Source organism: Podarcis erhardii, assembly GCF_964252035.2.
Source record: "Podarcis erhardii genome assembly, chromosome: 16".
NCBI classification, from domain to species: Eukaryota; Metazoa; Chordata; class Lepidosauria; order Squamata; family Lacertidae; genus Podarcis; species Podarcis erhardii.
Genome location: NC_138514.1, coordinates 12,286,586 through 12,308,992, shown reverse-complemented (window position 1 = coordinate 12,308,992; position 22,407 = coordinate 12,286,586). Strand labels below are relative to the sequence as shown.

General features: G+C 45.3%; 2 protein-coding genes across 3 annotated transcripts in view; both read right to left on the bottom strand.

Moving 5' to 3' along the window:
* FOXRED1 (FAD dependent oxidoreductase domain containing 1) overlaps nt 1-22,407 on the bottom strand; it is a 233,671-nt gene that overhangs the window by 138,503 nt on the left and 72,761 nt on the right. The window lies entirely within an intron of this gene.
* DCPS (decapping enzyme, scavenger) overlaps nt 1-22,407 on the bottom strand; it is a 64,652-nt gene that overhangs the window by 12,579 nt on the left and 29,666 nt on the right. For both annotated transcript variants that reach the window (XM_081844463.1, XM_081844462.1), the window contains exons 3-4: nt 10,299-10,444; nt 6,014-6,127 (exon numbers count right to left, since the gene is read on the bottom strand). In XM_081844463.1, the coding sequence (XP_081700589.1) occupies nt 6,014-6,127; nt 10,299-10,444 (260 nt within the window). The remainder of the gene's footprint in view (nt 1-6,013; nt 6,128-10,298; nt 10,445-22,407) is intronic.

The window sequence follows — 22,407 nt, the reverse complement described above, 5'->3', positions numbered from 1 at the left end:
TAACTGGTCTGAGCCCAAGGGATAAAGGGGGTTATTTATACCTGTAAGCCACCCAGAGTGGCTGAAGAAACTCAGCCAGATCAGCAGGGTATAAATAATAAAATCATCATCATCATCATCATTAAACTAAAGTAAATAACTATTTTTAAAACCACCCAAATGCAATTGCTCTTTTGGTTATTTCTTAAAAAAACAAATCAGACACAAATGAGGAATGCGGTCTCTATGCAAAGTGTTAGAAACATACATGAAAGAGAAGTGGAGCTTCCAGCTGTTGCTCAAGCACTTGAATTCTTAGAAGTGCTTGCAACTAAAAATACCTCTCACCCTTTCAAGTCTGGAACTGGCAACAATCCAAGGTGAGTTTTGGAGCTCTGACCGCATGCTGCTCTGCACTGGAATCAGGATAACAATTAGTCATGCTGAGAGAGCAATGAACCAGCAGCTAAGTCTGAGTAGTGTGAGAGACGACCCTTTGCAGAGTTCAGATTGGTCACGTTCCAGCCAGAATAAAATAATATGTTGGGCCCAGATTGAGTCCACAATGAGGGGCAGTTTACAGCTACTGCAAATGCTGTTTATTTCACCCTGGTAGGTCCTCAACAAGCCTTCAAAAAGCCTTACAGAGCAATCCAATTCCTACATTGCACCTTGGTCCTCCCTTCAGCTCTCCGGGCTGAGCTGGCCTCCCACTGGCTGCCACAGTGGCTGCAGCCACCATGAATGACGAGGCTATTGGCTGTGGCTGTGGTTCCTTCCACCACTCCACAAAACCTTCCCAGTGGAAGTTCTAATTATGCCCTGAATCTGGTACGTTCTCCCCTTCTCCCTTCCCCACTGAATGGCGGTTACCTTGTTCTCTTCCTAGTCGGAAGCAAATCACAATATACTGTTTTGCCTGATCAGCCATTTTGCCTGGTTTGAGAAAGCCCCCCGTTTCAAACTAACTTATGATGGTTCGCATGCGTTCTACAAACCAGGTTTGGAAACCACTATCAAACCCTGGCTTCCAAGGGAAGCACAAACCATAGTTCACTGGCTGATATGACGCAAAACATTACTATTTGCCTCAAGCTAAGTATAAGCCAGTCACACGGGCCCTATTGGGAATAGGCCAAAATGGAAGAACCAGTTAAAAGCAAGATAGCTTAAAGTACAGAAACTTCAGCTATTTATTGAGTTTAGGTTCTTTGTACAGATCCAATCTCACAGTCCATTCCCTGGGCAAAACAGGCTCCATTTCTCCCTGAGCGATCAGAGCGATAGCAAGCTCTCCCCAAACCTTTCTCCAGGCTGGGGTCTTCTCCAGTAAAATCAGTTATAGATTCCGGGAATTCAGTCTGGCCCCAGTAAGATGGAACAGTTCTGTGAACAGAATCACCCCAGCTTGTGAGATCTGTGGTACCCCAATGGTCTATTTCCCAGAGCTATATTACTTAGGGACCAATTGGTTCAGTGGGTCTCTTGCTAGCCCCTCCTTGGGAGATCCTAGGGTCACACCTAGTGACTCTACCCCAGGTTTTTCTCTGAAAAAAGCTGGGATGATAGGGGGAGATTCTTATCAGAGGCCCCAAAGCCTCCTTGCAGCTTCAGTGGTGTCAAGAAATGACACCCTCGGGGCTCTGCTCCTCATCCCTCCTCCAGCAGCCGAAAACAGCTGCCTCTGGGCTATTTAAATCCAAGGGCTTTTCATTAGTCCAACGTGAAAGCTGCTGTTCTCTGTCCCTCCCATTTCTTGACTGGGCTGCTGCTCACTCCTACAAAGGTGGATTGGGGACTTCTTATATGAGCAGTCATGGTTGACACCTGTCTGCCTGAGATGATCTCCTATGATGGTCTACTAGGAAAGAAGAGAGGTGATGTCTGTGAATGGGGGGATGTAGGGATGAGAGGAAGAGAGTGAACAAGCTCAAAGCTCATTGAAGGCTCATCCTTGTAGTCTGAACCAGCAATGCATGAGCAATGGCTGCTGAAATCCAGATCAGTAGCTGAAATGGATTTTCAGTGTTTCATGGTGGGGCTTTGACCTCCTCCTACATCATTGTCTCATTAGATTTGTGCATCGCCTACACCAGTCCCTCTAGTGAAAGGTAGCAAGCCCTATGGCCACATTACAACCATCAAAAATTAGGAGATGTTAGCTCCTACCTTAAAAACTGTGCCAGTGTTGAAAACTAATAAAACTGCTAAATATTACTAAAAAGATCCAGGGAAAAGAAAAGTAACCTCTTTGTCTGGCGCCAAAAAGATTGCAAGGAAGGCATCGAGTGACCTTAATTGGGGACAGCATTCTATAGGCTGCATCTGGGGTGATTGACCATAATTTATACAAGTCACAGAACTGATATTTTCCTGGTACAGAATGTTGCTGGTTTTCTTTTTCTTAGCACGAAGTACACACATCCCTGAGCACAAGCTGTTCCTTACTCTGGGAAGAGTTCAGTAAGTACTCCAGCTGAATCTCCACCACACAGCCTTCCTATTTTAGCTTCAGGATCGGCTGTTGGCCCAAGCCCACACAGTAATGGCATGGTTTGGACATTGGACCATGGGCCACCTGCATCCTGCCATGGCAGAACTGGCCGCTTTGGTTGCCCTTCAGGCCCCTGGATGGAATAAATCTCTTTTTTCTGTAGTACAATTATTAATTTGATTGACGTGGACTAATCCCCTAGGATCCCACCTCAACACACGGTCTGGGCGAGATGTCTTCTAATTCCACCCGGCAACATCTGTTGCTTTGTTTAGCAAGCAGCTTCCGTGAAAACAGCTTATAGAGATCGTTTGACAGTTCAAATAACATCAGCTCCAAGGTTGCTCTTCTTTTATTGAGGTCACAGGTCCTCTGAAGAATTTCAGATTGTCAAGGTGCACCCCCCACCCCACACTTATTGCTGTCCCTCCAATAATTAAAGGCCTGAAATAAAGTCCCCTGCCTTTCCCAATTAGGCCCCCCACCCATCCTGGGGAAAACTCCCCAGTGGAGTATGTTTCAAAACCCTACTGTATTAGGATTGCTTTTGAAATTCTTCTGGATCCTCCCCTGTCAACTGGAAGCTCAGAAAGCCATGGGAGCTTTTGGAGAAAAATGACTTGGCTATGTAATCCATGCTCTAGTAACTCCCAGACTGGATTACTGCAATGCGTTCTGAATACTGATCACTGACTGTAATAAAGAGATTGACTCCAATGTGCTCTATGTGGGGCTGCGCCATGGGCTGTTCGCGTCTGGAGGATGCAGGTGGAGGGTTTGCCAAGCATCCAGGGAAGGGCTCCAGCGGGATGTGGAAGACTTTGCCAGAATAGGGGCAGCCTGACAGTGAATATCCAGGATGTATGTCCTTCAACCTGCTCTCTTGCCTCATCCCACCTCCTTCTCAGCTGTCAAAGTCTCTCTCTGACACTTCCACAGTGCCTGTCGTGCCACCTACCCTGGTGGCATCAGACACTGGTTGTAGCCCTGCCTCTCCGGGGATATTCTGCTGGAACCATCTGCCTCCCTAGGGAAGAGACAACTTCCCCGTTACCTAGATCCAGGAAGCGCCAAAGGCGGCGAGAACAGATGGCACAGAAGGAGATTGCAGAAATGCTTGCTGTTGCTGCACTATGTTGAGCCTGCCCCATTCCTATATATAGGATACCAAGAGGGTGTGCCAGTGTTGGATCAACATCTAAAGCTTTGAGATTTGGATCAACTGCCTTTGTTGCAGCTGTAGGTAGGATTAATTATGTGCATTGCCTGAAGTGCTGCATGCCAGCGATTTGCACATGCATTGCAGCAATCTAAACATGGAAGCCCTTTGAAAGAATTCTTGTTCTTCAGCAACTGGGAGCCAGGACAGGCTGCCCTTTGAAGACGACTTGGGAACTTCAACTGGTCCAACAGGCATCAGCCAGATTACTGGTTGGGGTTCCACTTGTAAGTCACATAACCCCTGTTTCAAGGCAGTTACGTTGGTCACCGGTTTGTTTCTAGCCCCAATTTGAGGTGCTCATGTTAGAGTTTTAAACCCCAAATGACTTAGAGACTGTGGCCTTCCCTACAGACCCTCCTGAGTGTTAAGATCAGCAATGGGGGGTGGAGCCTTCTTGGTAGTTCCACCCCCTCAGAAGCTTGTGGTGTGCTTGCCCAGGAGAGGCCATTCTCTGTGGCAGTCCTAGGTTTTGGAATTCCCTCCCCGCAGAGCTGTATCTGGCACCTTCATTATACGGATTTCATTGTACGCTGTGTCTCTTGCTACTCACAAAAGCCTTTCAAAACCAATTTAAAAAGCAGCAGCAGGTGTGTGTAAAAATAATAGTTAAAGGTAAAGGGACCCCTGACCATTAGGTCCAGTCGTGGCCGACTCTGGGATTGTGGCGCTCATCTCACTTTATTGGCCGAGGGAGCCGGCGTACAGCTTCTGGGTCATGTGGCCAGCATGATTAAGCCACTTCTGGCGAAGCAGAACAGCGCACAGAAACGCCGTTTACCTTTCCGCTGGAGCGGTACCTATTTATCTACTTGCACTTTGACGTGCTTTCAACTGCTAGGTTGGCAGGAGCAGGGACCGAACAACGGGAGCTCACCCCATTGCAGGGATTTGAACCACCGACCTTCTGATAGGCAAGTCCTAGGCTCTGTGGTTTAACCCACAGCGCCACCCACGTCCCTAAAAATAAAATAGTTAGAGGCAGGAAAAACCAAAGATGAGGTGCAATCACTGTCTAGAGGCCAATGTTAGCAAAAAAACAACAAAACTCTCAGCAGACCAAAATGATTTTGATGAAGAAGAAGCATAAAGGAGATGATCTCTATGATATAAAGGACCCAAGCTTATGACTGCTTGTTTGTTGAGCGTGCAAAGGTGCCGATTGGTCATGGTGAACTTCTCTGATCGAGAAGACCAAGTTATGCTTTTTCATCACTTGCATTTTAGAAATAGGCAACCTTTTTTCCGGTGGTACAGCTGTTTATAGGGGAACTGTCCTTTTATATAATACCTTAAGGCAGAGTGAAAAGCTCTCAGGCATTATCAGGAATGGAATGATTAATTTGGTCAATTAAAAGTATTGCTGCAAATCCAAGCTTGCAGATTATGAAAATGAGGCTTTGGCAAGTCAAACGTTAACAGAAATCGTAGGAGATGAAATAAAAACAATATTTCTGTTAGATCTGTCAGGATCCTAAGAATGCCAAAATGTCAAATTTCTAGCCTTTGCCACTGTATTCATTTTTACTATAGGGAGCTTAAATGGGTATCTATACTGATGACCACTTCCTAAACATAGTAACAGTCAAATTTCTTTCTTTCTTTCTTTCTTTCTTTCTTTCTTTCTTTCTTTCTTTCTTTCTTTCTTTCTTTTTTACTGGAAGTTGGTGCATTACACAACAAAAAGAAAATGCACCATATCTGGTACTGCATGCTGCTCTATATAAAGAAGTTTTTTTGCAATTCAGGCAGCTGTAAACAGGCATTTTTAGAAGTCTCATTCTACAGATGGCAAAGCATTGTTCCAAAAGAGCAGGGGAAAGGGAGTAGAGCTTCAAGTCAGGACTCATGTAATGTCCTCAAGAGGCTGAAGGGTGGGGTAAGAACACTGAATGCAAAACCGCATGTCCTCCAACATTACACAGATCATCAGCAGGGAGACTCATTTAATTCCTAGGATCCCTGTTCTCCTATGAAGGACAAGCACACCCCACGAGTCCGTTTCTCATTGTTGAAATCCCCTCTACCTACTGTACCCTGAAGCAGCCTATCTCAAAGGGATTATAAAAGCAAAGAGCTGTTCTGCCCTTTTGGTTAAAAGAACCAGATAACCTTGTTTACAGGCTTCACATAGGCATCTGTTTGGCCACAGGATGCTGGACTAGATGGGCTTCTGGCCTGATCCTGCAAGGCTCTGCTTAGGTTTCCTTTCAAGGTGTAGCTGTAAAGGTAAAAATATCCATCTTCTGGAATATTATCTTCCCCCCACAATTAAAGATAGCAGCTGTCCCTCCAAAGGATAAAGAAAAATCATAACTAACCTGCTTTTGATTCCACTTAAAATCTGGTATGAGAACAAACCCATGGGCAGGATCCGGGTTTTCGTAGATTATTCGATCAGCCTCAGCCTTCTTCTCCAGGATGTTGTATACCCACTAGGGGAATAAGAAACACAGGGGGGAAAACCCAAGCATGATAAATTGTCAACATCAAATAATGCATCTCTCTATCCCAGGCTGTTTATATATTTATTTTATAGATGGATGGATGATACATAGTTTTGTTCTCTTGCTTGTGGAAACCTCATTACAAGTATAAAAACTGAATTTGGATTCAGGAAAGAGCCAAACGATTTCAAAGCTAATAAAATTTGAGGTTAATTATCCACAAAACAATCAAATGTCATGTGTCAGGACCCTGATCAATAGCTAAGGGGCAAGAGGGAATTACTCTCTTCATGTGCCATCATTGCCCTCTTGGACAGATGAATTAGTGGGGAGGATGTATTTGCCTTCCTCCAAAGGGTTATGTATCTGCCGTATCTGAAAGCAGAACCCCCACACTGAATAGATTCTTAAGACAGCGTGTTTCCGAAGCACAATTGCAGCACTCCCGTGCAAGAGAGTTTGGAAAGGGATTATCCTTGAAATTGACTTTGCTGCAAGAGAACTGCTTAAGTGCAGTGTGTGGGGAGGAATAAGAGATTGTTTGTGAAATAAAACAGTAATGACCAGGGGCTTTGTGCCAGTCCTAACCCTGGGATCAAATTGAGGCCTCTTGAGTCAGAAGGGGAATTGCAGAAGGCTGGTTTAAAGAGAGAGGATTCCAAGAAGGGAGAGGTGGGACTTTGGTCTGTCAACAACTAGCACCTGGACCACAGACTAGGCAGGCATAAGGGTCACCTTGTCACAGTCTTGCTTCCCACTATGGTGGCAGGTGCAACTGTATTTCCATTTAAATGGCTGTGATACGGAACCACCTTTGGAACAGCACTTTATGTAAAAATATTGTTCGATATACAGCAGACCCACGACTCACACACATTTAACTTGTGTGCATCCAGCTTTATGCACTTGGCATAACAACAACAACAACATTTGAAAGGGGATGGGCATCTGGGGGAAAAACCTTTGGCAATCCCACCTGCCATTGCACCTAATGTGTTTTTCTATATACAATTTTGGCTTTAGATGTTACCCCTGGAACATAACTGCACCCCCCAAAAATAAGTTGTGGGTCCAGTGTATTTACTCAATGCCTACTTTATAAAAGATCTCCATGGAAAATATTTGCCGGGGTTTATTTGCAAGAAGAGCTCCGTTACACCTAGTGCTTTTTTTCTCTTTCTGCCTGATAATGAAAACTAAGATACTTTGCATGTTTCTTTACTTGCCCTCTTAGACAGGAAAGTAAGAGCTAGATTTGTAGCTCAACTCTAGATATATATATATATATTGCTTTCTGTTGTCATGGCTTATAGCTAAACAAATAAAAGCTATTGCTTACCTACCTGCATATTTAAAGGAAAGTAATCATTTCTGAACTTCATATTTACATATAAATTAGGACAGGCAAATTTTACGCACATCTGTGCCCTCTTTCGCCCTGTTTTTTGGCGACGAACCACCGGCCACCCAAACTAAACTTGTAGTATGTGAACTGTTTTTGCATCTGTCCCCTAATGAGAAACACACACGGAGGCTGCTCCATTCCTGGGACTTGAAACAGAAATGTGAGGAACAGGCCTTGAACGGGGGGGTGCACAGAGCCCAATGTCTGAGCAGCCTGATGTCACTTCCAGTGTCAGCACTCGCCCATCTCTCTGTGGGAGGCTGTTTCCTGCTGTGAATTAGCATCAGTAAACACTATAAGAATTGCCACAAGTATAGTTGCAAAAAAATCCCAACAAAAATAATAAGGAAAGCAATGTTTGAGAGCACATTTGGCGACTGCGAAACCAACTCCATTATAGACTTTTGCAGCAGTAAATAATTAGAAACATATCACAACAGTGACGCTGCATTTAGCCATGGGGAGCATGTAAGCGAGAGAGAGGGAAATATGTTTTTTGTCCCTCTCCACATTTTCCTAGCAATAAAATACTTAAGTTTGTGTGCAAGAAAATGTAGCATCTCTATGAGAGTAGGTCGGAATGGGGGGGGGGATATAGATCCTCTGAATTAAACAAGCAATAATTGCACATTTATTATTATAAAGATTTTTCTGCAAAGGTCTTTAGAAGATACTTGTAGGGCTAGAACTACAAAGCGGTGGAAGATTGGGGAGGCAGCAGTAGCCAGCAAAAATCACAATGGAACAGGGGCTAGGAGTCTGGACAGATCAAAGAACCCACTTATAATTAGCCGTAGATGTGGCTTTCTTCATCAAAACTCTGTGCAAATAATAACTAATTAATTAATCATGTGCCAAAGCGATGTGGCATTTCTGAAACAATTATGCTCCCCCTGGCGCAATCAGCAAGCGCTTCTCCCATAAGAGCCACCTGCCTTATTCCTACAACACTCAAATGTTTGCATCCTTTTAGTCTTTAAGGAGAAAGGGAAGAAAACTTATTAGTGTATGGAGGCGCTAACTGATCCCACCCACAACTTCCCCACAAATCCCTCACCCTGCCTTGTCCTGGGGAAAAACAACAACCCACAAATCTTCACAATCTAAGAAACTTGTTGCAGAAAGAACAACAAAAGGAGAAATAAAATAAAAAAGTGAATTCAGGTACCAGCTTATGTGACGTTAATGACTGTTGTAACGAACGGGGATCTACAAAAACATTGTTGCAGGGGGGTTTTGTGCAGTTACAGCCAGCCAGCTACGCTCCCTTCCAGGATACTCCATCTCAGCCCCTATTCCCAAGGGCTTTCTGTTTCCCCTCCCTGTCAGCCAGCATTCTGTGGTCCTTGAACATGCTCACCTGACTGCGGTTGCGCGCACACACACACACACACACACACACCCTTGAACATGCTGATACCTCCCTCTTGGGTTCAGATGGCGACATCTTGGCTTTGCAAGGATCCACACTCGGAGGATGGGTATATGAACAGGTGGAACAACCAATGAGAGCCACAGTTCTGAGACAGGAGGAGCCACCAGAGTGGGCCGCGCTTTCTCCCCTGCCCAGTAGCTGTCAGTGGTGCTGTGTTGACCTCGCTGCAGGTTATCAGGAGGAAGACAGCAATGAGGTGCAAATGCACAAGCAGAGCCAATCCAATGCTCCTGATCTCTCCTCCTCCTTGCCCATCCCCTTCCTGATAAACCACAGTGATGCAAGTGATAAGTGGTCAAGGAAGTGCTGCCCCTCTGCCGACTGCTACCACTACAGACAAGTGGAATATTTGCTGTTGGTGTCCCTGTCTTACTTTCTCGTTCTCCCTTCTTCCACCCCAGCTCAAGCCCCACCTCTCCCTAAAGTTCTTAGCTCTCAGCCAAATCAGAATGGATTGCATTGCTCATATTCAGCCCATGTTCATCTTCTCTTATCCCTCTCCTCTTCCTTCCCCCAAACACTCTCCCGATTCCCACTTATTGCAACTGTAAGCTCCTAAAGGCAGAGACCTGACTATTTAGTCATGTGTGAGCCAGTGTTGTGTAGTGTTCAGGGTGTTGGACTAGGACCTGGGAGACCAGAATTCTAATCCCCACTCACTGGGTGACCTTGGAGAAAAGGCAGGCTATAAAAAGCATAAACAAAATAAAAATAATGATACAGACTTCGCGAAAAATCACAATTTTTGTGCACTAAATATCTACCCATGGTCTCTTGCTCAATGCAGAGGGCACAGAAGTCATATCCAAGTGGGAAAATATATCAGGAAACAAAACAAAACCTACTGTATACTGAATATTGCCAGAAGCCGGATGAAATTACATCCATTAGAAAAAGAAAAAAGCCAAACCAACTGCTAAATCTTGTTAAGTACTCATAATTATTCCTCTAAAAGCCTGAGTCACAAAAGCCTGTCTGAAAAGCCTGAGTCAGACAAAGTCTGCTTGCTAAACTCAGTGAGATATCCCTAAAAACAGTTCATTAAAGTCTCACCCAAGTGATGTCTAGGCTTCTGCTTCTGAACAAGAGCTCTCCCTCATACTGTCCCATCTTTTCTGAATTGAGGGGAGATTCATAAATAGCTTGTGGTAGAACTTTGGGGTGTGTGTGTGAAAAGTGTGGGGTGTCAAGGAAGGAAAAACCCACGATTTCACTGGGTTTTCCCCCAAGGTCTTGGACGTACCCACTTTTTCATCTGCTTGGATCACAAATAAGGACCGTACTGAGAAAGATTTATAATGAGTGGTTACATTCCATACCTGAATACTGAAGCTCTGCGACTCGACAAAAGGCAGAGTAATTTTTTTGTAATCCTCCCCAGTCTCCTGGATGAGACACAGTTCCTGACGCAAATATTTCTGAAGATGTTTCTCCGTTGCTGGGTAAACCACAGTGGTTTTTATCTCTGAAATTGTAAAGACAAGATTGCTATCAAAGAAGAGTAGTCTACATTCTTCCTTCTTGATCAATTTCTAGGAATTTCTGCATGGTGTCTTAAAAGGTAATGGTGTGGTTGCCACCTAATCCTGCTTCCCATCAGGCCACAAGTTCATAAGTCCTATCAAATGACAGAATACGCCATAAAGTTAAGCAATAAATTACAGGTGTAAAAACCACAAATTGGTTTTTGGATAGCATAGGAGGGCATAATGGGATGTGAAACCTGAAAGATGTCTTACCATTCAGTTCTGGTCAATGGAAGGAAGTTCAGAGAGATCAGCCACAGCCAAATGATGCCCCAGGGAGCCTTCACAGCAGGGGTGGCGAACCTCCAGCCCACAGGCCAAATTTGGCCCACAAGGTCTTCTCATCTGGCAACAAACCATGTCCACCTGCCCCACTCTTGGCACCATATGAGACATCAGATGTGGGGTAGGTAGAGGCACAGTTGGATCACTTGTGCTCTGCAAAAGGTAGGACTGGGCTCCCCGTGCATGGGGAGTTGAATCCTGCACCATCACTATCTTCTCCCCACCCCGTGAGCAAGCTTTGACAGAACACCCACCTGTGAACCTCCTGGCATCATATAATTGATAGGTGAGCGGCCCTGCTCTCCTGTCAAAGTTGACCTTTGGGGTGGGGAGAGGTAAAGATCTGGCCCACCTGGACAAAAAGGTTTCCCACGCCTGCTTTACAAAGTTTCTTCTCAAGGAGATAGCAATCGCTTTTAAGTACCGGTAATCAGTTTACTGAGCAGGTATTACAAGGGCACAGAAACAAGCACAGTGTTAAGTGGTGTCAATTTCCAAAGCAACAACAGCACCATGAAGCCCCCAAACCAGCACCTATCAAACTTTGCTTGCATACACTCTGCTACACCCATCAGGTTTGAGCTCCCACCCTGAAAGATGAATCTGGCTTGCAATCCAGGAGCTGGAAAACGGACAACATTCTGTTATTACCTTGTCTGTTAAGAGGCTGGGCAGCATAATACATTACACCAGACTTCCCCACCCTGGTTTCCTCCAGATGTTTTGGACTGCAAGTCTCATCAGCCCCACAGTGTATCTGAAGAAGTGTGCATGCACACGAAAGCTCATACCAAGAACTGACTTAGTTGGTCTTTAAGGTGCTACTGGAAGGAATTTGTTTTGTTTTGACTATGGCAGACCAACACGGCTACCTATCTGTAACCAGCCCCACCAGAACATGGCAAGGAGCTTGTGGTCCAAGAACATCTGGAAGCCACCCGGTTGAGAAAGGCTGCTCTACACCATTGATCCTGTTAATCAAGGTATCCCTTCTGGGCTTGTTGGGTTTGGTGAGCACTGTTTTAGGGTGATTCCTGGAGAGCATATCTCAGAAGGTGGAGCTGGGGTAGACCAGAGATAGTAACGCTAGCAAAAGGAAAAATCAGCAATATGCATACCTAGGAACAAAGGCACCTTCCAGCTATAGACCTGTTGGGAAACTTGCACAAGACTTTCAAGAACTGGCTTCCCATGACAATTCAGCTGTGCTCATCACAAGAACTATGTGATATTCAAAGAAGAAAAAGGAAGGTTGCCTTCACCCTAGAAGCCAAAAAAATGCTAGTTTGCTAGAAAGGTTTGCATAGATGTTCCCAGCGAAAGATGGGTGGGAAGGGACAAACTGGGGAGAATATTTGTTTGACTCTTATATTTCCAATGAGCAAAGCTGAACAACAACAAATTATGGACATACTGGACAGGACCACTTCCAAGGGAGAGGCTCTCAGACATAAGATGGATAAAAATGTATACAACCCAGCCCTCAGAGAAAACAGTAGGTCCAAATAAAGCCCAACTCAATCCCTAATGGCACAAGAGTACATGGAAATGGACACATCAAGCAGATGTCCAGCCTGGATTGGCAAAGGCTTCGCTTTTGTTTGTTTGTCCTGGACTTGATTCATGTGGTCACGTTCTTTTGGTGGAAATCCAACCCAGGTGCACTAGAAGCAAGCTGTCTGAAGTCACAGCAGCAGATTGGACATGTCCTCTTTTTACTCGTGGGGAGGGGGAGCAAACTATTGCCACATACATACTATAGGACAATTCATCTCAGCCCCATGGTGGTCCCCACAGCTGGGCTGCTGTGAGAGCCCAGACACGCGAAGCCAGTTCTGCCTACAGGAAAGGAGATGCAGAATTTGCCATACTATTCAACACCTTCCAATTCATAACACTGTTAGAGGAGGTTTAGTAACTTATTAAGATGCTCCACACGGCTTCAGTATGGAATCCTTTGTTTCCTCAATACAGAACTCTTTGTTGCCTCTCAATATGTGAAATGTATCTTGCTTAACATTGAGATTCTTGATTGATGGATGACAGATGGGGTGCTTGTTTTTCGACCTCAGGTTCAGGTTTAAGTATGGAACAATATTAGATCTTGCTTGTTAATTACAAGCATTTATCCAATAAGCAAAAATCTGTTGATAACCTTTTAAACTTTCTGACAGCTCAGCAAGAAGGATGATGCAGATGGCAGGAAGGAAATGGTGAAAGAATTTTTCAGTAGAAATTTGTGAGAAGTCATGCCGAAGTTTAACATTTCTAGGAAGACAGCTCAGCAGTGAGGAAAAAACTGGCGTCTTCCACATGGGCTGCGAGGCATCTGGCAAAACCCTTTCTTTTGTCCATGCTGCAGATCTGTAAGGCTGGGTGGTTTTAACTGTGTCATTGATTAGGAAACCTGACTGGGCCTGGCTACCCAAGGTAGTTGCCAAGGTGGTCCTCATAATTACAATGGAAGCCTTAACCATAAAATCACAGAACTGGTAAGTACCTTCAGGGATCATCTAATCCAGGGTTTCCCAAACCTGGGTCTCCAACTGTTTTTGGACTACAATTCCCATCATCTCTGACCACTAGTCCTGCAAGCTAGGGATGATGGGAGCTGTAGTCCAAAAATAGCTGGAGGCTCAAGTTTGGGAAGCCCTGATCTACCCAACCACCTGCTTGGGATCTTTTTTTCTTTTTGGTAAACTGCTCTGAATTGCTGTTATGGTTTTTCAATCAAGCAGTGTATAATTTTTTGATTACATGAATATACAAATAAAGCTTTAGTGCAGAAAGCAACTACAGCTTCCCTGACAAGAGGCCTGGCCAGTTTTTCTTTAAATACCTCCAGCGCCTGAAAGCCCACCTCTTCCTGAGCCAGTCTGCTCCACTGTCAAAACAGTTTGCACTGCTAGGAAAGTATCTCCTGATTTTTAGCTGAAATCTGCTTCCCTGCAGTTCCCACCTGTTGGTTCTAGTCCTGGCCTCTCAGCAAAAGAGAACAAATCTCCATCTTTTGCATGACGCCCCTTCAGATACCTGAATGCTGGTATTATGCCTCCCTCTCAATTTCATCTCTCCCACCCCCAACCCTGTGCCCATGGTGCCAAGTGACCCAACTCCAAATGAAATAATGGGTTACAGTATGATCCCAATTCCTTTCCTTCATTCCTCTGAACTTATACCGGGCTGCAAAGGAAGATTCAGTTGCAGGAATCAGCTGTGCTTGGCAGTTCCTGAGTTGGTCTGCCTTGTTTGCCAAGAAACAATCTGGAGAGCATTTTAAGGCTCCTGTTTATTTCCTCATAGCAGCACCTTTACACTTGACCTCACGTAAGACATCCAGTATAGATGGGCACAGTGTAAATGGCTTTGTAGACCAAATCAGAATTCCTATGGAGAGTCCCCATTGCTGTTCTAAACACACCCAACTTTTTCATCCTTTCCTCATAAGGACTTGTCTTCCAGAGCTCTCATCACCCTGGTCACCCTCCTCTGGACACAATTCAACAATATTTTCCTTAAAATGTGGCATCCCAAACTGGACCCAGGACTGCAGACATGGGTAGAGTACATGCTGAGTAGAGCAGTACTATTACTATGAGACTGAGAGCTAGTGCAGTGAAATGGTTTGGGTGTCGGACTAGGACTTGGGAGACCAGGATTCAAATCCCCACTCACCAATGAAGTTCACTGGGTGACCTTGGGCCAGTTGCTGTCTCTCTGTCTAACCTACCTCACAGGGTTGTTGTGGGGGTTAAATGAGGAAGGGGAAAACCATGAACACCACCTTGAGCTCTCGGAGAAAATGGTGGGATAAAAATGCAATACCTACATACTTCTTATGATATGGACACTATCCTCCTGTTAATGTAGCCTAAGACTGCTTTAGTCTTTTTAAGCCGGAAAATGGATGTAATACCTTCAGAAATGTAGCATGTTAAAAAAAATTTGTCAATTCTTTCCTTTCCGGTATCACAGTTTCTTGCAATCCTTCCTCTTTGTCCCATTTCTGCTTTCCGTCTCTGCACATGTTCCTTCATTGCGCGGAACCAGCTGCCAACGCTTTTGACCAGAGTCACTTGGGTGACTATTCTTACACATCCGATTCCGTTTGCTACACTAATAAACCACAAAGAATGTGCCTTTTTGCATACACTGGAATGCTCATTCAGCTGCTGCTCTCAGGTCATGATAGCACTGGGAACATGGAAGCCCCATAACTGTTTCCATTTCAATGCAGAAATGCATTCATTTCATCTCTAGCTCTCAGTTAACCTGCAGACCAAGCTTGTTGCTAATGAACGTATTTCTGAGTATCCCTGAGGATTGCTAGAGCAAGAAAATGAACTATCATGACTGGAGGCTGCTTGCTACCAGTCCAGACACTGAAAATCCCCCGTAGGAATCTGGCAGGCTCTACTGGCAAAAAGAGAGGGTCAGGGCAAATGTCAGCACCCTTCATCATAGCTGCTGCTAATTAGCTAGGCTGAAATAGAAGGGGGAGCAAACCCCTGGGTGAGTGACCCTCCCAATTTCCCAAAATTGCAAAACAGCAAATGTGCCAGAGGAGCCTGAAAGTGTTTGCTACAGTCTGCAAAATAATCTGGACATTTCAGGGCCCAGGAAGTACAGCTGAGTGCTTTTTTCTCTTTGGTTCATCGCATTTATTCTGGTGTGGGGCTTGATATTTATTTATTTATTTTGTGTAATGTATTGTGCCCTGCCCAAGTATTTGCAAAGATGAATGGTGGGTCAGAAACATTTTAAATTGAAAAAAATAAATAAATTTATATTCACCTTTCTTCTACAGAAACCAGAGCAGCACACCTGATAATGCCAGGCGGTCTCTTGTACTGGCTCTGTTCAGAGAGAGACTTGCTGAGGTTAAGCAAAGTGGCTGTATAATTCTAAGCCAATTTGGAATGTGTCTTGGCAACAAAGGAAGGGAAGGGAAGAACAGAGCAATGCAGTGGGAAATGCTAAAGCAGGAGAAATTCACTTGAGGGATGGGAAAGGGCCATAGCTCTGCGATACAGCATCTGTTTTATATGCAGAATGTGCCAGGTTCAATCCACAGCATCTTCATACAGGACTAGGAGGAACTGCTGTCTGAAACTGTAATGGTTCTAGGGGTTGCTCGTGCGTAAGTCGTCGCCACACCTGGCTGAGTTACCTGGGTGAACCCTATTCTGTCCGGACAGCCACTCACCCGTGGCTGTCTCAGTCGCTGGCAGAATCTGTCAGTGGGCGTTTCTTGAACTTCTTCCAGCAAAGAAGCTCTTTGACGCCTAGTCTCCGCCTACTCTCCCTGCGCGGAAGCCTTCTGCGCAGGGAGGGTGTGGGCAGTGGAGGACCCGTGCTCTCCCCGCTGGTCTCTGGCGAGGAGTCATGGAGCCACCTCGCCGATTCCCCCATCTGCCCCCCTTCTCCACTGGTGCTACGCTGATTTCCCTCCCCAAAAGATGGGCTGCTTCTCTCCCTCCTGGGACGCTCTCTGTAATCCCTCTGGAGCCCTCCCTCTCCCTCTGGCTCTGATGGCAGTTCCCTGACAGAAACCCTGGAGAGAGGCTGCCTGTCAGTGTATGCAGTCCTGAGCTAGGTGGACAAATGCTTTGACTCCGAATAAGATGTCTTCCCATTTTCTTCCTATGGACTGTGTGGAAAGAGAGAGCTGTCCTGCTCACCTAATACGCCAACAGAGCCCTCCAAGTTTAAGTCTTTAACAGATACAGTGGTGCCCTGCAAGACAAATGCCTCGCAAGACGGAAAACCCGCTAGACGAAAGGGTTTTCCGTTTTGGAGGCGCTTCGCAAAACGAATTTCCCTATGGGCTTGCTTCGCAAGACAAAAATGTCTTGCGAGTTCCTGCGGGGTTTTTTCCCTCCCCACCCCTTTTTCTAAGCCGCTAAGCCGCTTATCAGCTGATCTGCTAAGCCGCTAAGCCGCTAAGCCGCTAATAGCGCTAATCCATCAATGGGCTTGCTTCGCAAGACGAAAAAACCGCTAGATGAAGAGACTCGCGGAACGGATTAATTTCGTCTTGCGAGGCACCACTGTACTTGCTACCCATTTTCAAACTTTGCCTTCCATCAATGAAGAGTAGGATCTTGAGCCTACATGAAGAAAAGCTGAGGTGCCTAGGAGTCCGTATACACCTCCCCTCTCATACTGCGATATCTAATTACTTGTTAATGGCATGGGATTTAGCACCCTGCCTTTTCCACTCTCATTTGCTCCAACCTCTGCACCGTAAGAAACATGCAGCATGATTTAATAGATGCCAAGAGGTTGTTTTGTGCTTAATGAAACACAGCTAATATTCTCAGTTTATGAAACCATCAAACTCACTCAAGTCAACCCTGGATAAATCACAAGGCATTTTAATTTCCACAGCTACACACCGTCGGGTTCAGATTAAAACAGAAGCCATGGAAAGCACACTCAAGACACAGATTCAGCTAATAGCAAAAACAAAACAAACAGCCCCATATCAAAACAGTGCAGAGAAGCCACGCCAAGCAATCTCTTGCCTATGAGCAAAAATGCTACCGCTAATACCATTAGTGTTAGAAGCAGAGAAAGGATTGCAATTGGAAAAAGTCAACAGGATCCCAGGGAGACGCAGAGTACAGCATGAACTTATAGAATGCAGTATCGTAAGATGTGGTGATTGTCCACTGGCTTAGATGACTTTCAAAGGGAATCAGACAAACTCATGGAGGAAGAGAAGTATTTCAATGGCTATTAATCATGATGGCTAGATAGACCCTCCAGGTTTAGTGGCAGTATATCACTGAATACTACTTGCCAGCGGTGGCACAACAGAAGGGAAGGGCTATTGCTTTCGTGCTCTGTGGGCTTCCTGGAGGTCTCCAGTTTGCCACTGTGAGAAAATGGGTGCTGGAAAAGATGGGTCCTTGGTACGATCTAGAACTCTGTTTCTTATACCAGAACAGAACTTCCCCTTGCTTTTGCCAAGAAAGTAACCAGGGAGTGATTGCAAAGAAATAACAAATGCTCCAGGTCCAAAAGGGGAACGTCAGTGATGGATGTGAATTAGACCTTTCCCCAATATTCCAGCCTTGCCAGTTAAGGCTCACTTAACGTCAGTTAACGTCCGTTAAGAGTTTGGGTGTAATCTTCGATACCTCCCTCTCCATGGAGGCGCAGATTGCAGCTATAACAAAGGCGGCATTTTTTCATCTCCGCCAAGCTAAGCAGTTGGCTCCTTGCCTCTCTCGCCCTGACCTAGCCACTGTGATCCACATGACGGTCACCTCCAGACTGGATTATTGTAACTCGCTCTACGTGGGGCTGCCCTTGAGACTGACCCAGAAACTCCAGCGGGTGCAGAATGCTGTGGCAAGACTCCTTACGGGGTCCTCGCTGCGAGATCACATTCATCCGGTGCTATACCAGCTGCACTGGCTCCCGGTGGAGTACAGGATCGGGTTTAAGGTGCTGGTTTTAACCTTCAAAGCCCTATACAGCCTAGGACCCTTGTACCTACGGGACCACCTCTCCTGGTATGCCCCACAGAGGAACTTACAGTCTTCAAATAAAAACATCTTGAAGGTCCCAGGCCACAGAGAGTTTAGGCTGGCCTCAACTAGAGCCAGGGCTTTTTCAGCTGCGGCTCCAACCTGGTGGAACGCTCTGTCACAAGAGACAAGGGCCCTGCAGGACTTGACATCTTTCCACAGGGCCTGCAAGACAGAGCTGTTCCACCAGGCCTTTGGTCAGGGCGCAGCCTGACTCCCTCCTTTGGCAATCTTTACAGATTGGTTGCCATCAATTTTGATTTTAATTAATTTTTATAATGTTTTTAGAATGTTGCACTATTTTAGTGTTGTTAGCCGCCCTGAGCCCGGTTTCGGCTGGGGACGGCGGGATATAAATATTTTTAAAAATTATTATTATTATTATTACTTTCACAGCTGCACCTGCCCTCCAAGAAAATTTCTGATAGCAGATTGGAGCTCCACCTGATGGAAAGGCAAATGAGTAGAATTTCTGTCTCTTTGCCATCCATTATCTCTGTGCTGTTACACGTATGCTCAAATGCATGTAAAAGTTATAAGCCGATTGTCTGCCTCTGAATCTAGGTTCCCACGCTTATAAGCAGCTTATCAGCTCTTGTATCTAAAGGCTTGGTTGTACTTCAGGCATAATTTATCACCCAGACAGATAATAATCGGCAGAGTATTTGGAAACTGTTCACCTGTACCAGCACAAAAGCCATTAATCCTTTGGAATCAAGTTCCAAGCTTAGGCAGTGTGTTTTAGGTTCAGTTCTCAAAGACTTCAGCTGAAGAATCATCCAGAAGAGGGAAGAGATACTAGCCAAGATCACAAATCCTCTGCCAGCGAACCCTTTGTCTCACTTCTTCCTTATTTCCCATTGTTTACGAAGCTGCAAATCCATTCAGAAATAACTAGAAAATGGAGTGCTGGGGAAGAGTACTGTGCCACAAGAAATAAAACAATACACAAAGAGAGAGGAGGCTGCCTGTTGTATTTCTGCTTAAGTTAGTGTTTGCTGGCCTTGCTCTTTCCAACTAAGTTGTATCCAACTAGATTCACTGGAATTAATGGAACCAAGTTAGTTACGTCCATTTTTTTCAGTGGGTCTACTCTTAGTAGGATTAACATTGCTAGGGGTGGGTTATCCTGCTGGCTTCTCAGTGCTGGGCATGACGGGATCACTCAATCGGTCTGAAAGCTTCTGATTTTTCTCCTTGCAGCCATGCCAAATCAAACATTTTTAAAGCTTCTTTGGTTAAAAGTGCAGTTAACCAGGATTCTGAAGGATGCATCCATGCGGTGTGATTATCAGACGCATGCTCTCTTCATATCCACTCTTGGTAAATGCATCAAAGACAAAAATCAAGGTCATTTAAGGGACCACTCCAAGATTAATGTAGGTACAGGAAAGTCTCAGGAACCGCAGCTGCAGCAATTGGATGAATGCTCCCAGAACATGTGGAGAGTGTTTGTAGCGAGTTTACAGTAGGCAATGTAAAAAATCAAGGCCCGTTTAACTTTAGATTAAAATTCTTGGCAAGTACTTTTGCTGGAAAGGGAATGTAGGCTTTTACCTCCTGATTCTGATTGTTCTGACTTCAGGAAGTGTAAACCAACTAAAGCATTCAACCAATAAAGAAATAACAAGAGGGTTGAGGTAAAAAAGCTTGTTGAGCTCTTCTAAGCTGGAGATGATCCACAGATGACTGTGGCTCTAAAGGAGCTATTACTAGCTGCAGGGGGAATGCCATAAAATTGAAACACGGTATATGGAAAATATACATAAATACAATAAGCTATCCGGTTCATTTTTTAAACAAAAGTAGTGGATGTTTTCATTCATTCTAAAAAAATGAGCAGATTTCAAACAAAATCCACTTGCACACCTTATAGCAACTCGCAAGTGTCCTCTTCTTAATCATTGAATAGAGAGCAAACTTTGTGTGTTAATTCCTCCTGCCATCAACTTGGCAGCAACCCTTTCATCAAGCTACAGCAGAGGAAGGGAAGGGAAGCAAGACCACCATCAGGACCACTGAGAGACAACATTTGACTTCCCCACGTCTTGATTTTTTCTGCCCCAGCTGGTCATGATAAGAACTCTGCTTTCCCCCCTTTTCTCTCCCATTCAGGGCCTGCTCAATACAATTTGCTGCCTGAGGCGAAGGACAAGATGGCGCCCTCTCCCAAGACACATACAGAAGCCAAAAGGACGAGTAGTTGAATTATACTCCAATATTGATGAAAGGACTTTATCTTTCCACTGCACATTGTATCTTCCATCTTCCACTAGCACAGGACGTAGAGTGCTACATAGAACTCATAGCTCTGGCCACCGCCTGCACCACAAAATCTGCCACCTGAGGCAGCTGCTTCACTTTGCCTCATTGTAGGGACGGCCCTGCTCCCAAACCCTTTTCCCTTTATGTCATGTATTTGTGACTGTAAGCCTGAGGTCAGGGACCATCTTATTACTGTTCTTGGTCAGGTGCTCTGGGAGCCTTTTTAATCTGTCAAATGAAAATTAACAATTCCTGCTAAAAACAGGGTAGCTGTCTTGCAACATGAAGATGGGGAACGCAGACTTTTTCATTTTCCATTGGAGACAGCATGTTTTCTCCCTCGATAGCCCCCTCATCTGATGCTCCCTTCCTCATCCACTCTGAAGCACATTCCCTTCGTGCAACAGTTGAGGGTTGGGGCATAAACGACTGCAATGAGAAGCACTTCATCCCCCTCTTTTAACTGGACTATAAATGTCTACATGTAGCATCCAGGTTGCAAGATGCTGCAGTTGCACATCTGATCCAAAAAGGAGGGCCTTGCAGGGAGACCTATGCACTCACCGGAGTCATTTTGTTCAAGGGTCGCAATGGCCCTATACATGAGTTAATGAAGCTCCTTTGCAGAAAGATATATAGCAAGCAACCTAGGTGCACTTGATTTTGATTTCTCTTAAAACACTCATGTTATCTCCCCGCCTGCCTGCCCCAAATCACACTTGATATTGTGTCTTTACCCCAATGAATCTGTTCATTCACATTTCTTTATTCCTAGAGCTCAAGTGACATCAGTAAGAGATAGCTCCACTCTGGAACTGGCAGATCCTCCTTTCATATACTGGGGAATTCTCACTTACATGGGGGTTCTGTTCTGGGTCGCCATGTGCATCCGTGGGACATGTGCAAGTCCCTTTCACCCTGTTTCCCACCCCATGTCCTGTGGGCTACCCCTGAATTAAAATATGGAAACTATATTAACTACTAGCAGATCCAAACAGCAACAGAGACAGTCAGTTCTACCCAACCAAGATGCCAGCATGTATTTATAGGTGTCAGCAATACTCTTGTTTCTGCTGCTGTCTCCCCAAGTTAAGTTCACATAAATCCCTCTCCCTGGAGCTTATTGCTCCCACTAAAGGTAAAGGTCCCCCTGCCCGTATGGGCCAGTCTTGCCAGACTCTAGGGTTGTGCGCTCATCTCACTCTAGAGGCCGGGAGCCAGCGCTGTCCGCAGACACTTCTGGGTCACATGGCCAGCGTGACAAGCTGCATCTGGCGAGCCAGCGCAGCACACGGAAACACCGTTTACCTTCCCGCTGGTAAGCGGTCCCTATTTATCTACTTGCACCCGGGGGTGCTTTCGAACTGCTAGGTTGGCAGGCGCTGGGACCGAACGACGGGAGCGCACCCCGCCGCGGGGATTCGAACCGCCGACCATATGATCGGCAAGTCCTAGGCACTGAGGTTTTACCCACAGCGCCACCTGCGTCCCACATTGCTCCCACTAGGGAGCACCAACAGCCATTCCTCCCCCTGTACTTCCTGTCTCTGAGAAGTTTCCCCTTTCTTGTCTCCTTGGACAATATAGCCAGGATTGGGGAATAGCTTGCAAGTACAGTACAAAATGGAAACAATTTCGAGGGGTTTCTATGTGGTAATCAGATGTAATGCATATGTATAATGATGTGCTAACCTAAATAGCAATTTGTTTCAAAACCAGAATTTCGTGGGGGAGGTTTCCCTCTCAGCCCAGAGTCAGACAGCCTGGCAGGGTTGAGCTTTTTCATTCCATGCCAGAACTCTGGCTTGATGGAA